General features: G+C 44.4%; 2 protein-coding genes across 6 annotated transcripts; one reads left to right on the forward strand and one right to left on the reverse strand.

Moving 5' to 3' along the window:
* The first annotated feature begins 1,994 nt into the window (after nucleotides 1–1,994).
* On the forward strand, nucleotides 1,995–12,220 carry LOC106591256 (glycylpeptide N-tetradecanoyltransferase 2). 4 transcript variants are annotated; one of them, XM_045698451.2, is made up of 12 exons: nucleotides 1,995–2,120; nucleotides 2,982–3,099; nucleotides 3,463–3,604; nucleotides 6,785–6,903; nucleotides 7,010–7,101; nucleotides 7,479–7,595; nucleotides 7,713–7,883; nucleotides 8,015–8,123; nucleotides 8,289–8,459; nucleotides 9,324–9,491; nucleotides 9,590–9,727; nucleotides 9,892–12,220. In XM_045698451.2, the coding sequence occupies exons 1-12, from the start codon at nucleotides 2,008–2,010 to the stop codon at nucleotides 9,910–9,912; spliced, it is 1,479 nt and encodes a 492-aa protein (XP_045554407.1). In that variant the 5' UTR covers nucleotides 1,995–2,007; the 3' UTR covers nucleotides 9,913–12,220. The 4 variants fall into 4 exon arrangements, with proteins under 4 accessions (XP_045554407.1, XP_045554410.1, XP_045554415.1 ...); XM_045698459.2 differs by lacking the exon at nucleotides 1,995–2,120 and adding an exon at nucleotides 2,127–2,706; XM_045698452.2 differs by lacking the exon at nucleotides 1,995–2,120 and adding an exon at nucleotides 2,715–2,831.
* LOC106591255 (ribonuclease P protein subunit p38) lies at nucleotides 12,053–13,917 on the reverse strand. 2 transcript variants are annotated; one of them, XM_014182470.2, is made up of 2 exons: nucleotides 13,818–13,917; nucleotides 12,053–13,250 (listed from the first exon to the last, which is right to left on the reverse strand). In XM_014182470.2, the coding sequence occupies exon 2, from the start codon at nucleotides 13,242–13,244 to the stop codon at nucleotides 12,375–12,377; it is 870 nt and encodes a 289-aa protein (XP_014037945.1). In that variant the 5' UTR covers nucleotides 13,245–13,250; nucleotides 13,818–13,917; the 3' UTR covers nucleotides 12,053–12,374. The 2 variants fall into 2 exon arrangements, with proteins under 2 accessions (XP_014037945.1, XP_014042076.1); XM_014186601.3 differs by having other exon boundaries at nucleotides 13,749–13,890.
* Between the last annotated feature and the right edge of the window lie 187 nt (nucleotides 13,918–14,104).

A 14,104-nucleotide genomic window follows, 5' to 3' on the forward strand; every position in this document is an offset into this window, starting at 1 on the left:
GGTGAACGGATGATCTCCATGTGTGGTTGCCACCGTGAATTATGGAGGAGGAGGTGTGGTGTGTGGGGGTGCTTTGCTGGTGACACTGTCTGTGATTTATTTAGAATTCAAGGCACACGTAACCAGCATGGGTACCACACCATTCTGCAGCGATATGCCATCCCATCTGAGTTGCGCTTAGTGAAACTATAATTTGTTTTTCAACAGGACAATGACCCAATACACACCTCCAGGCTGTGTAAGGACTATTTGACCAAGGAGAGTGATGGAGTGCTGTATCAGATGACCTGGCCTCCACAATCACCCGACCTCAACCCAATTGAGATTGTTTGGGAAGAGTTGGACTGTAGAGTGAAGGAAAAGCAGCCAACAAGTGCTCAGCATATGTGGGAACTCCTTCAAGACTGTTGGAAAAGCATTCCTCAAGAAGCTGGTTGAGTGAATGCCATGAGTGTGCAAGGGTGGCTACTTTGAAGAATCTCAAATATAAAGTATATTTTTATTTGTTGACATTTTTTGGGGGTTACTACATAATTCCATAGGTGTTATTTCATAGTTATGTCTTCTAATATTCTACAATGTAGAAAATAGTAAAAATAAAGAAAAACCCTTGAATGAGTAGAGGTGTCCAAAATGTTAACTGGTATCGTATATACAAAAGTTTGTGAACACACATTCAAATGAGTGGATTTGGCAATTTCAGCCACACCCGTTGCTGACAGGTGTATAAAATCGAGCACACAGCCATGCAATCTCCATAAACAAACATTGGCAGTAGAATGGCCTTATTGAATAGCTCAGTGACTTTCAACATGGCACTGTCATAGGATGCTACCTTTCCAACAAGTCAGTTCGTCAAATTTCTGCCCTGCTAGAGCTGCCCCGGTCAACTCTAAGTGCTGTTATTATGAAGTTGAAGTGGTAGGCCACACAAGCTCACAGAACTGGATTTCTGAAGCACATCTATCCTTGGTTGCAACACTCACTACCAAGTTCCAAAGTGCCTCTGCAAGCAACGTCAGCACAAGAACTGTTTGTCCGGAGCTGGGTTTCCATGGCCGAGCAGCCGCATACAAGCCTAAGATCACCATGCGCAATGCCAAGCGTCGGCTAGAGTGGTGTAAAGCTCGCAGCCATTGGACTCTGGAGCAGTGGAAACGTGTTCTCTGGAGTGATGAATTGCGCTTCACCATCTGGCAGTCCGACAGACGAATCTGGGTTTTGCAGATGCCAGGAGAAGAATTCTACCTGCCCGAATGTTTTGTCAACTGTATAGTTTGGTGGAGAAGGAATAAGGGTATGGGGCGGTTTTTCATGGTTCGGGCTAGGCCCCTTAGTTCCAGAGAAGGGAAGTCTTAACGCTACAGCATACAATCACATTCTAGACGATTCTGTGCTTCAAACTTTGTGGCAACCATTTGAGGGCCTTCCCTTTCTTGTTTCAGCATGACATTGTCCCTGTGCACAAAGTGAGGTCCATACAGAAATGTTTTGAGATTGGTGTGGAAGAAGTTGACTGGCCTGCACAGGGCACCTGACCTCAACCCCATCGAACACCTTTGGGATGAATTGGAACGCCGACTGCGAGCCAGGCCTAACCTCACTAATGCCTTTGTGGCTGAATGGAAACAAGTCCCTGCACCAATGTTCCAACATCTAGTGGAAAGCCTAACAAGGAGAGTAGAGGCTGTTATAGCAACAAAGGGGGACCAACTCCATATTAATGCCCATGCTTTTGGAATAAGATGTTCGACAAGCAAGTGTCCACATACTTTTGGTCATGTAGTGTATCACTGACCTCTCCTTGTTTCGATGTGATTTGGGAATTTAGCCTACTGCTCTGCAAACGTGCTGCGATGAGATTGGCCACTGGATGGCGCTATTGCCGACTAACCTCTTTGTTTTTCCCATCCCTCCCTGTCTCCTGTTCATTCAGCATATATATATATTTTTATATATATATATATATATATATATATATATATATATATATATAGGTTTTCATCCATGATGGCGGAAGATAGCGAGTCCGCAGCCAGTCAGCAGAGCCTGGAGCTGGACGACCAGGACACCTGCGGAATAGATGGCGATAACGAGGAGGAGAATGAACACATGCAAGGGTGAGGCTCGGCTTCACCAACCAGACACAAAACGCAGCAGTCCGGGGCAGCACGCGTCCACGCTCCGGTGGCTCAGTCCTGTGTAGGGGGTGGATGAGTTTCTTTGGATAATGAGCTCGCGCATACATCTAACGTTAGTGTTTTTACGACCAAGGACCATATATGCCCTGTTCGTCAATTCTATCACATAATGTTTTTATGTGATGATGGCCCTCTGTCGTCTGAGTAGCAAGTGTATTGTAATTCTGCTGGCTAGTGGATGTCATGGCAATGTAGCCATATAAATGAAAGCTAGCTTAGTAGCTTTTCATTTGAATGAATGAGACTCAGCGTGCTAGGCGTTGTGTAGTTATTGCAAGCTAACTGGCCAGCTAGCTAAATTGCCAGTTTAGCATGTGAGTAGCCTGTAGGGTTGACTTGTTTGCATTTAAAGCAATTGTCAATGGAATGGCATAAACTAAATGGATATTTATCTAACTAAATGGCTTATTTTGTTTTATACTGCTGGCGCATTTGCTAGCTAACAGCAGCGCATATCCTTGGCTGTCCCTCTCTGACGTTACAGCAGCAGGCTAGACGTAAAACGGTATGTAAACTAACGTTGTTAGGCAGAGTGATTGCTACTCTGCTCCGGTTACACCCACTGAGGTATACCAACTATAGCCTACAGCGGTACTCGTGGATTTATACATGTCCGGCAACTCAAATGGGGTATGCATAATCTGGCCCCATTTTAGCCTGACTTTAATTATTCAGCATGACAATAGTACCAGCTAACCTTTACTCCAGAGCAGAGATGTAGCCAGCAAGCTATCAAATCTGTGTGTGTGTGTGTGTGTGTGTGTGTGTGTGTGTGTGTAGGAGTCCGGGGGGAGACTTGGGGGCTAAGAAGAAGAAGAAGAAACAGAAGAGAAAGAAAGAGAAGCCAAGCTCTGGAGGGGCCAAGTCAGACTCTGCCTCAGACTCACAGGAGATAAAGGTGAATAACCGCTCTCTCTCTCCCCCTCTTGCTCTGGCCCAATCCCAAATCAAGCCCTATGCACTTGTGGAGATCTGACTGGATTTGACAGGTTTAAGCAATATGGTAATAGCGCCACCTTGTCCTGAGAGAGGCTAAGTGGAAGTTGCACCATATTTCATATACCAATCAAATCCTCAGATCTCCACAAGTGCATAGGTTGTAAGGGGTCCATTTGGGATTTTGCCCCTCTCCTCTCCTCTCTCTCTCTCTCTCTCTCTCTCTCTCTCTCTCCTCTCTCTCTCTCTCTCTCTCTCTCTCTCTCTCTCTCTCTCTCTCTCTCTCTCTGAGTGTGTGTGTTCTAACCTTCTCACCTGTGTGTAGAACCCAGGGCTGCCCATGCAGAAGCTGCAGGACATCCAGAGAGCCATGGAGTTGCTGTCCTGCCAGGGACCAGCTAAGAGCATCGACGAGGCCACCAAACACAAGTACCAGTTCTGGGACACACAGCCAGTACCTAAACTCAGTGAGTAGGGACACACAGCCAGTACCTAAACTCAGTGAGTAGGGACACACAGCCAGTACCTAAACTCAGTGAGTAGGGGGACACAGCCAGTACCTAAACTCAGTGAGTAGGGACACACAGCCAGTACCTAAACTCAGTGAGTAGGGACACACAGCCAGTACCTAAACTCAGTGAGTAGGGACACACAGCCAGTACCTAAACTCAGTGAGTAGGGACACACAGCCAGTACCTAAACTCAGTGAGTAGGGACACACAGCCAGTACCTAAACTCAGTGAGTAGGGACACACAGCCAGTACCTAAACTCAGTGAGTAGGGACACACAGCCAGTACCTAAACTCAGTGAGTAGGGACACACAGCCAGTACCTAAACTCAATGAGTAGGGACACACAGCCAGTACCTAAACTCAGTGAGTAGGGACACACAGCCAGTACCTAAACTCAGTGAGTAGGGACACACAGCCAGTACCTAAACTCAGTGAGTAGGGACACACAGCCAGTACCTAAACTCAGTGAGTAGGGACACACAGCCAGTACCTAAACTCAGTGAGTAGGGACACACAGCCAGTACCTAAACTCAGTGAGTAGGGACACACAGCCAGTACCTAAACTCAGTGAGTAGGGACACACAGCCAGTACCTAAACTCAGTGAGTAGGGACACACAGCCAGTACCTAAACTCAGTGAGTAGGGACACACAGCCAGTACCTAAACTCAGTGAGTAGGGACACACAGCCAGTACCTAAACTCAGTGAGTAGGGACACACAGCCAGTACCTAAACTCAGTGAGTAGGGACACACAGCCAGTACCTAAACTCAGTGAGTAGGGACACACAGCCAGTACCTAAACTCAGTGAGTAGGGACACACAGCCAGTACCTAAACTCAGTGAGTAGGGACACACAGCCAGTACCTAAACTCAGTGAGTAGGGACACACAGCCAGTACCTAAACTCAGTGAGTAGGGACACACAGCCAGTACCTAAACTCAATGAGTAGGGACACACAGCCAGTACCTAAACTCAGTGAGTAGGGACACACACAGTGAGTGAGACATACACACTCGATCACGCACTTTTACTAAACTACACATACAGGGCCTATAGAATGTCTACACCCCCTTAGATTTTTTCACATTTTGTTACAAATTGGGATTAAAATTGATTTATTAGTGATTTTCTTGTCTATGATCTACGCTAAATACTCAGTGGAAGAATGTTTTAAAATATAGATGTATTCATATAAATGTACATTTTAGTCATTTAACAGATGCTTTTATCCAGAGTGACTTACAGTTAGTGCATTCATCTTAAGATAGTTGGGTGGGACAACCACATATCACAGTCATAGCTACTTTCAGGAAAAATGTACTTACTATCAGCTTAGTCAGAGCTAGTAAGGAGGCATTTATTTTTGGACTGGGCTGAGGGGGAGCTGCCCTCCCGTGGGGTGGAGGGACAAGAGACCAGACGTGGCAGAACGGAGTGCTCGGGTTGGGGTACAGGATTTGAGCCTAGCCTAACGGCAAGGAGAGGTAGTTCCTTTTGCTGCTCCGTAGACAAGTACCATGGTCTTGTAGTGGATGCGAGCTTCGACTGGAAGCCAGTGGAGTGTGCGGGGTGACATGGGAGAACTTGGGAATGTTGAACACCAGGCGGGCTGATAAAATTAAATACTAATATACTTTGATTAGATTAGTATTCAGTCCCCTGAGTCAATACATGTTAGAAACACCTTTGGCAGCCATTTACAGCTGTGAGTCTTCTTGGGTAAGTCTCATAAGAGCTTTGCACATCTGTATTGTGCAATATTTGCCAATTTTATTTTCAACATTCTTCAAGTTCTGTCACGGTGTTGGGGGTCATGGCTAGACAGCAATTTTCAAGTCTTGACATAGTTTTGACCTAAATGTCTTGAAAATCTATCTTGGCCACTCAGGAACATTCACTGTCTTGGTCATTAATGCCAGTGTAGATTTGGCTTTGTGTTGTAGGTTATTGTCCTGCTAAAAGATGAATTCCTTTCCCAGTGTCTGGTGTAAAGCAGGTTTTCCTCTAGGATTTTGCCTGGGCTTAGCTCCCTCCTGAGTTTTTCAGGATGAAAAGAAACGGAAGTCTTTGCCCATGTAAAGTATACCCATACCATGACGCAGACACCACCACCAAAATAAGGAGGCAGTTACTCAGTGTTGTGTTGAATTTGCCCCAAACATTAGACTTTGCATTTAGGCCAAAACATGTGTTCCTTTGCTGTGTTTTTTAGCAGTATTACTTTAGTGCCTTGTTGCATACATATGCATGTTTTGGAATATTTGTATTTTGTATATTTGTATTCTTATTTTCACTCTGTCATTTAGGTCATTATTGTGGAGTTACTACAATGTTGTTGATCCATCCTCAGTTTTCTCCCATCACAGCCATTGAACTCTATAGCTGTTTTAACATCACCAATGGCCTGATTGTGACATCCCTAAGCAGTTTCCTTCCTGTCCTGCAGCTCAGTTAAGGACTGCTGCATCTTTGATGTGTCTGGGTGGTTTAATACATCATCCACAGCATAATTATTAACTTGATCATGCTTAAAGATATATTCAATGTCTGATTTGTTATTGTTACCCATCTATCAATCACTGCCCTTCTTTATGAGGCTTTCAAAAAGTTTGCTGGTCTTTGTAGTTGAATCTGTGCTTGAAATTCAATACTTCACTGAGGGACCTTACAGATGTTTTATGTATGGGGGACAGAGGAAGGAGTAGTCATTCAAAAATCATGTCAACCCCTATTATTTCACACAGAGTGAGTCCATATAACGTATGTGATTTGTTAAGCCACATTTTACTTCTGAACTCATTTAGGCTTGCCTAAACAAGCCTAAAAGTATAAAATGTTTATTCATTTGTAAAAATGTGTAGAATTGAGTATTTTGTATAGATCAATGACCAAAAAAAAGACAAATCTATTTCAAGATCACTTTGTAATGCAAAAAAAGTTCAAGGGGGTGTAAACTTTCTATAGGCCCTGTAAATATGTACAGATATAGTACTCCCACAGATATAGTACTCCCACAATCAGAGAAAAGTTAAACACATTGTTATAGTAAGAAAACACAATGGCTGTATTTCCTCAAGTCCCCTGGTTGTGATTGGCTGGCTGGTTGGTTGTGATTGGCTGGTTGTGTTTTGGCAGATGAGGTTGTAACCAGCCATGGGCCCATCGAGGCTGACAAGGACAACATCAGACAGGAGCCCTACTCTCTACCACAGGGCTTTATGTGGGACACTCTGGACCTCAGCAACGCTGACGTGGTGAGTGTGTATGTTTCTTTGTGTTAAAAAGTTTATATTCATTGCCACCAGACATCAAAGTCGTGCAGTCAGAAGACTTTACTAAGACTCTCGTTTTCTCTCTCAGCTGAAGGAGTTGTACACCTTGTTGAATGAGAACTATGTGGAGGATGATGACAACATGTTTAGATTTGATTACTCACCCAGCTTTCTCAAATGGTAAGTCAAATCCATACTCTACTTAGATTGTTAAACTGTTTGTGTGTTTGGCCTCTGTCTAAACTACTCTGCTTCCTTGTGTCTCTCCTCCTCTCACCCTCTCTCTCCTTCTCCTTTTTCTCTCCTTCTCTTTTTCTCTCTCCTTCTTCTTTCTCTCTCCCCCTCTCTCTCCTTATCTTCTCTTCTTTCTCTCTCCCCCTCTCTCTCCTTATCTTCTCTTCTTTCTCTCTCCCCCTCTCTCTCCTTATCTTCTCTTCTTTCTCTCTCCCCCTCTCTCTCCTTATCTTCTCTTCTTTCTCTCTCCCCTCTCTCTCCTTATCTTCTCCTCTTTCTCTCTCCTTCTCTTCTTTCTTTCTCTCTCTTTCTCTCTCTTTCAGGGCGTTGCGTCCTCCAGGCTGGTTGCCCCAGTGGCATTGTGGGGTGAGGGTTTCCTCCAATAAGAAACTGGTCGGTTTCATCAGTGCCATTCCTGCTGATATCCACATCTACGACACGTGAGTCACACACACACGCCCTAAACACACGCTCTAATCACACATCAACAACGTCGTGGACAGGTGCATGTGAGTGCTGAACTTGATGCACACATTTTCCTCCCTCCCTCTCTCCAGCTTAAAGAAAATGGTTGAGATCAACTTCCTGTGTGTTCATAAGAAATTACGTTCAAAGCGTGTGGCTCCAGTTCTGATCAGGGAGATCACACGAAGGGTTAACTTGGAGGGTATATTCCAGGCCGCCTACACGGCAGGAGTGGTACTACCCAAACCTGTGTCTACCTGCAGGTACACAGACACAATTCATGAATTTGTCCTAACATAATAAGAATACATAGGCAACTTAAGTTATGCATTCTAACTGTAGTAAGTTGACTGTAACTAGAGTATGTAACAGGAGTGTTGTGTTTTGTGAACAGGTACTGGCATCGTTCTCTGAACCCCAGGAAGCTGGTGGAGGTGAAATTCTCTCACCTGAGCAGAAACATGACGCTGCAGAGAACCATGAAACTGTACAGACTACCAGACGTAAGAACACACACAATGTTACACTTCCACCATCTATCACATCTCTCCTTCACTGAGCAAGACACTTCCCCCAGCTGACGGGGCTAATAAACTTTGCTTTATGGTTACAGGCCTGTGTGATGTTGGTTGTATGTGTATAACTCCCCTTTCTTTCCGGCTCTGTAGAGCACTAAGACCCCTGGCTTGCGAGTGATGGAGAGGCGTGACGTGCGTCAGGTGACGGAGCTGCTGCAGAAACACATGAGACGATTCCAGCTGGCGCCCTCTATGGGCGAGGAGGAGGTGGCACACTGGTTCCTCCCTCAGGACAACATCATAGACACATTTGTAGTGGAGGTAGGGGTCTGTCTTTTTGTCTGTTCAATTAGATAATTAGATGGATATACTGAACAAAAATATAAACGCAATATATAAAGTGTTTGTCCCATTTTTCATTTGCTGAAATTTAAAAATCACAGAAATCTTCCATACTCACAAAAAGCGTATTTCTCTCATATTGTGCCCAACTTGTCTACATCCCTGTTAGAGAGCATTTCTCCTTTGCCAAGATAATCCATCCACCTAACAGGTGTAGCATATCAAGAAGCTGATTAAACGGCATGATCAATACACTGGTGCACCTTGTGCTGGGGACAATATAAGGCCACTCTAAAAGGTGCAGTTTTGTCACATAACACAAGGCCACAGATGTCTCAAGTTTTGAGGGAGTGTGCAATTGGCATGATGACTGCAGGAATGTCCACCAGAGCTGTTGCCAGATAATTTAATGTTAATTTCTCTACCATAAGCCACCACCAACGTTGTTTTATAGAATTCGGCCTCACGACCGCAGACCACGTGTAACCACGCCAGCCCAGGACCTCCACATCCGGCTTCTTCACCTCAGGGATCGTCTGAGACCAGCCACACGGACAGTTGATGAAACTGAGGAATATTTCTGTCTGTAATAAAGCCCTTTTGTGGGGAAAAACTCTGATTGGCTGGCTCTGGCTTTCCAGTGGGTGGGCCTATGGCTGCGCCCCTGCCCAATCATGTGAAATCCATAGATTAGGGCCTAAGGAATTTATTTCAATTGACTGATTTCCTTATATGCACTGTAACTCAGTAAAATTGTTGCATGTTGCATTTATATTTTTGTTCAATATAATTCGATACTGACATCTGAGTACTTTTAATTTGCTATTCTGTGTTTACCCTCAGGGTGCCGGTGGTGTGTTGACAGACTTCACTAGTTTCTACACCCTGCCCTCCACAGTGATGCACCATCCACAGCACAGAAGTCTAAAGGCTGCTTACTCCTTCTACAGCGTTCACACACACACTCCACTACTGGACCTGATGAATGACACTCTCATACTGGCCAAACTGGTACTGCACACACACACACTCTTTCCAACATAAATACAAAGGTTCAACACAACTACGATCACGTCCATCTAAATGGTGTGTGTTTGTGTGTCCCACAGAAAGGCTTTGATGTGTTTAATGCTCTGGACCTGATGGAGAACAAGGTGTTTCTGGAGAAGCTCAAATTTGGCATCGGAGATGGCAACCTGCAGTATTACCTCTTTAACTGGAAATGTCCCCCCATGGACCCCGACATGGTGAGGCGGGTGTGTGGTGTGTGTGTGTGTGTGTGTGTGTGTGTGTGTGTGTCAACAAGGTGGGGTGTATTCCTGGGTGTGCTGTGAAAATAGTGAAAGGATTTCATAATGGGAAATCAGTCAATAATTCAAATTATGTTTCTATCTCTGTCGCTCTGTTTCAGGTTGGCCTTGTTCTTCAATAACTAGTCTGTCTGTGACTGCTACACACTCAGAGGTCAAAGGTCTTCTTTGACCCCTAACATCGCGCTACCTGGACACACAGGTAGCCCCAAACTAGAAGAAGACAATGACAACAATCAACCAATCAAAGTGATCGGGAGGTGTGCATCACTTTGAGCATCTCTCCTGGATCATTTTTATCATGGAGAACATTCTCTCTGCTCACCCGGAACTCGTAACTCTTTTTAACCATCAACATCCTGAATGTGAAGTCATGCTCTGCCTGAGACAGACTCTTGTACAGTACACACACACTACATGAAGAGAAGGAAGACTTGCATCCAAAGTGTTTTTCTTGTTTAATTCAAAAAGGTGCATTGGTAACTGTGTTTGTTGGACAGTGCAGAAATGTAGTAACCTGTACATTTAATGCCAGAACATATTTATTCCTGTAGTGTGGGAGAGGAAAGATTCAACTAGCGTAGATGTTATTGACTTTGGTGTTCCTATGAACGGTTAGAAGGGGAGGGGATTCTAGGGATTTTTGAGGAAGAAGGTATTTGAAGCACAAATCATAAGTTCTTAACTGAGTGAAAGGCTCCTTAACAACCCTAGGTGCATTTTATATATCGATTATTTCTGTTTTGTGTATTTAGGTTTTTCAATATCTGAGTGTTTGAGAAACATAAAATGCAGGATGGGAATTTTATTATTTTACAACTGTTATAGTTTTTATTTTTTTGTGTGTGTTTGTGCAGCTAACAGCATATATTATTTTAAAAAGGTCCCAATGTTTTTTCCCGGGCACAATTCTGATATTTAGGATTGTGCTTATATGTTGTGTGTTCTGTCACCATTCCTCCCATGTCTGTCAGTATTTGTTAAAGCCCCTTAAAAATCAAATCGACATCTTCACCTATAAATAAAGGTATTGGGTTGGAGTATCAGGTAGCTCCTTGTGTATGATCCAGCACATGAAGGAACCTGTGATGAGAGAAAACAGCTGTTCTGTTTGCTGATGTCGTCATGGTTACTACAGTTAGATATACAAGTGTCCCTGTCAATGAGAAACTGAGTTAGTTGATTGTGTACATGGGGGAAAATGTTTTTTTTGTTTACATGGGGAAAATACAATGTACCAAACATTAGGAACACATTCCTAATATTGAGTTGCAGCCCCTTTCACCCTCAGAACAGCCTCAATCGTCGGGACATGGACTCTACAAGGTGTCAAAAGCGGTCCACAGGGATGCTGGCCCATGTTGACTCCAATGCTTCCCACAGTTGTCAAGTTGGCTGGATGTCCTTTGGGTAGGGGACCATTCTTGATACACAGGGGAAACTGTTGAGAGTGAAAACCCAGCAGCGTTGCAGTTCCTGGCACCTACTACCATACCCTGTTCAAAGTTACTTAAATCTTTTGTCTTGCCCATTCACCCTCTGAATGGCACACATACGTAATCCATGTCTCAAGGCTTAAAACTGTCTTTAACCTGTCTCCTCACCATCTACACTGATTGAAGCCGATTTACAAGTTACATCAATAAGGGATCATAGCTTTCACCAAGTCAGTTTGTCATGGAAAGAGCAGATGTATAGTTCTCATTCTTACGCTGCCCTCGTGGGGAGTTACTTGCTTTAAGCATTTCTGAGGTGTGGCTCTGAACGTGGTCTGCATCTGGGGCTGTGCCCAAACCAAGGTAATGGTCAGGCTCCTCTGCTCAGACGTTGCTGATACATGCCAGATCTTACAATGCCTGGATAGGTATTTTGCGTATCAGCTAACCACGTTATAGCAATCTGGTGCCCGGCGGCACGCAACCATTGGTTGATGCATTTAACGTCTGAGCAAGGGAAGACGACCTATGTCAATGGCACAGAACACTGGGCATCCAAATAAAGATGGCTGAAATAGAACTGATCCCCAAAACTGTGAATCTGAGTCATCCATGTGTTTATTAGTCCCAGGGGCACCTTGAGTGTTGGGTCTGTTGTGGATGTATACTTCAACTTGTTTGAATTTGAGCATGAGACAGTTTTTGATACAATGCAGATACCCCTAGTGAGAGCACCCAAAGTCCTTGCCTTATTTAAGATGTTTTTTTTTAAATATATATAATATCAAAATGTGTAGTTTTGAAATGACACACACCTTTCTCTAACTGAGAAACAGTATTTTTATTGAATTCCTTGGCAGGCTGTAAAAGAAATTAGGAATTAGAACCAGCAGCGTTTAGACAGGACCTCTCATCCAAATACTGAATATGTTTCAAATACTCACGCAAGCTATACCAGCATGATGGAATAAACTCATCTAGACTTTAAAAGATACATCTGAGTGTGCTGTCTAATTTATTTCATTTAAGTCCTCCATGGGATTTTGGGAGTGTTTCCTCCAGATTGTCAGCAGAGACCTCCACCTCCAATCAGCATCCAGGGCTGCCTACACTACCGTTTCATGTCATCTTTTGTACATACATTTCTTCTACTTTTTCTTAGTCTTTGGTTTCTGTATTTTAGAGGGGTTCGGGATAATCTTTTTCATTTTAAGAGGCTGAAGTACGCAGGATGGACATTCTGTAATGTCTGGAGAAATGTCTTCAATTTTCCGTTCTTGGCCTCTTGTCTCCTCTCCCATCTCCATTTGCCCCTCAGCTATTCCCTCTTCCTCTCCTACCTGCCCCTCAACTGTTGCACCTTTTTCACTGGGAGGGCTTGGTATCCAGGCAACCTGCAGAGCAGGCACTCTGGGTACAATGGCTTCCACAGTGTCGGAGAACGTCCCATCCTCGTTCCTGTCCCCTTGTCTGAATCCCAGTGCCAGGACGCATTTCAGCCCCAGCAGTCCCGCCACACTCTCACTGAGACGCGGCACCTGGCATGCCGCCACGCCCTGCGTCCGGCACAGCGCTATCAGGTGGCTCGTCATGTGCGGCGGTTTAACCGACTTGCACACGAGCATCAGCCGGAGCTGGTTCCTCTCCAGAGCCTTGGTGACCTCGTTGATGCCGATGGCCAGCTGCCTCCTAGCGGCTACGTCAGTCCAGCCTTGCTCTCTGGGTTTAACAGGACGTTCCGGTGTTACAGTGTCGAGGGGTATCTGTGGGGGCTCAGCTACCGAGTCATGTCCTGTAGGTGGGTTCTTATTTCTCTTTTTCCCCCACTGTCGAAACCCTTTCACCTCTTTCTTTTCCAGGCCAGTTGCTGACAGTTTGCTCTTCAGAGTGTCCAGGATGAAGTGTACATCATCACTCTGCAGCGGGCTCCATTGCAGTCTGTAGGGGGAGTTCAGGGACGTCTTAGCTGGGATCTGCTTCTTCCGCTCCTTTTTCCACACTTTGCCTGGAGTGGCCATCTTTATCTGGAGTGAAGACAGGAGGAATTCACATGAACTGCTGACTCAACTCCCATATGTTATCACATTTACCAGCAGGGTAGCATATAAATATATTCTATTGCTCTAGTTCTGTGGGGTAGACTCCTTGAATGTTAATTCACAGTAGTGATTGAGGGATGATGCCGGGGTGGGGCTTAAACCCTGTTAGCACAGTACAACCTTTGCCATAAAAACTAACACAAAAAAACAAAAAAGTATCACTGCAGTCTTTGGCTATGAGGGTAGATCATAGAGGTAGATCTGGAATCCGATTACATCGTCAGATAAAGTAAAATAAGGGCTCTGTACTGTGGTCCTCTAACCTGTATGTAAAGGTAGTAAGTTTGCCCTGTAACAATGTTTCCCCCTCAATCACTACTACACATCACTTAGCTGGCTGGCTAACTAGTTATTCAGCGACAGACACATTTCCCAGCATGTCTATAGATATAGCGAGTAGTTTTAACAAGTTAGCAAACAAACCTAAATTTAACATATCGAGCTGACAAACTGCCATAGTTACTTATATACCCACAGTCGTCGGGTTTTTACCTCAATTATAACAATAAAAAAGCAGTTGTAAGTCAGTGCACACAACTAATGTGCTGTGTCCACGGGCGCAGCCATATTGTATGTCTGCGGTTGATGACGTTTCAACATAGCCGCGCCCTTCAAACGCGCATTGAGCTAATCAATTTGGCCGCGAGCAAAGGGCCACCAAACAATCTTCTAATATTATATTGACAATTTACTAAGAAAAACCAAAAAGCCAATTAATAACACTTGCTACAAACCATATGACCCATGCTACCAAGCCTTCAGTCTCCTGAATCAGACTC

Source organism: Salmo salar, chromosome 02 (genome assembly GCF_965601325.2).
Source record: "Salmo salar chromosome 02, fSalSal1, whole genome shotgun sequence".
Lineage (NCBI taxonomy): Eukaryota > Metazoa > Chordata > Actinopteri > Salmoniformes > Salmonidae > Salmo > Salmo salar.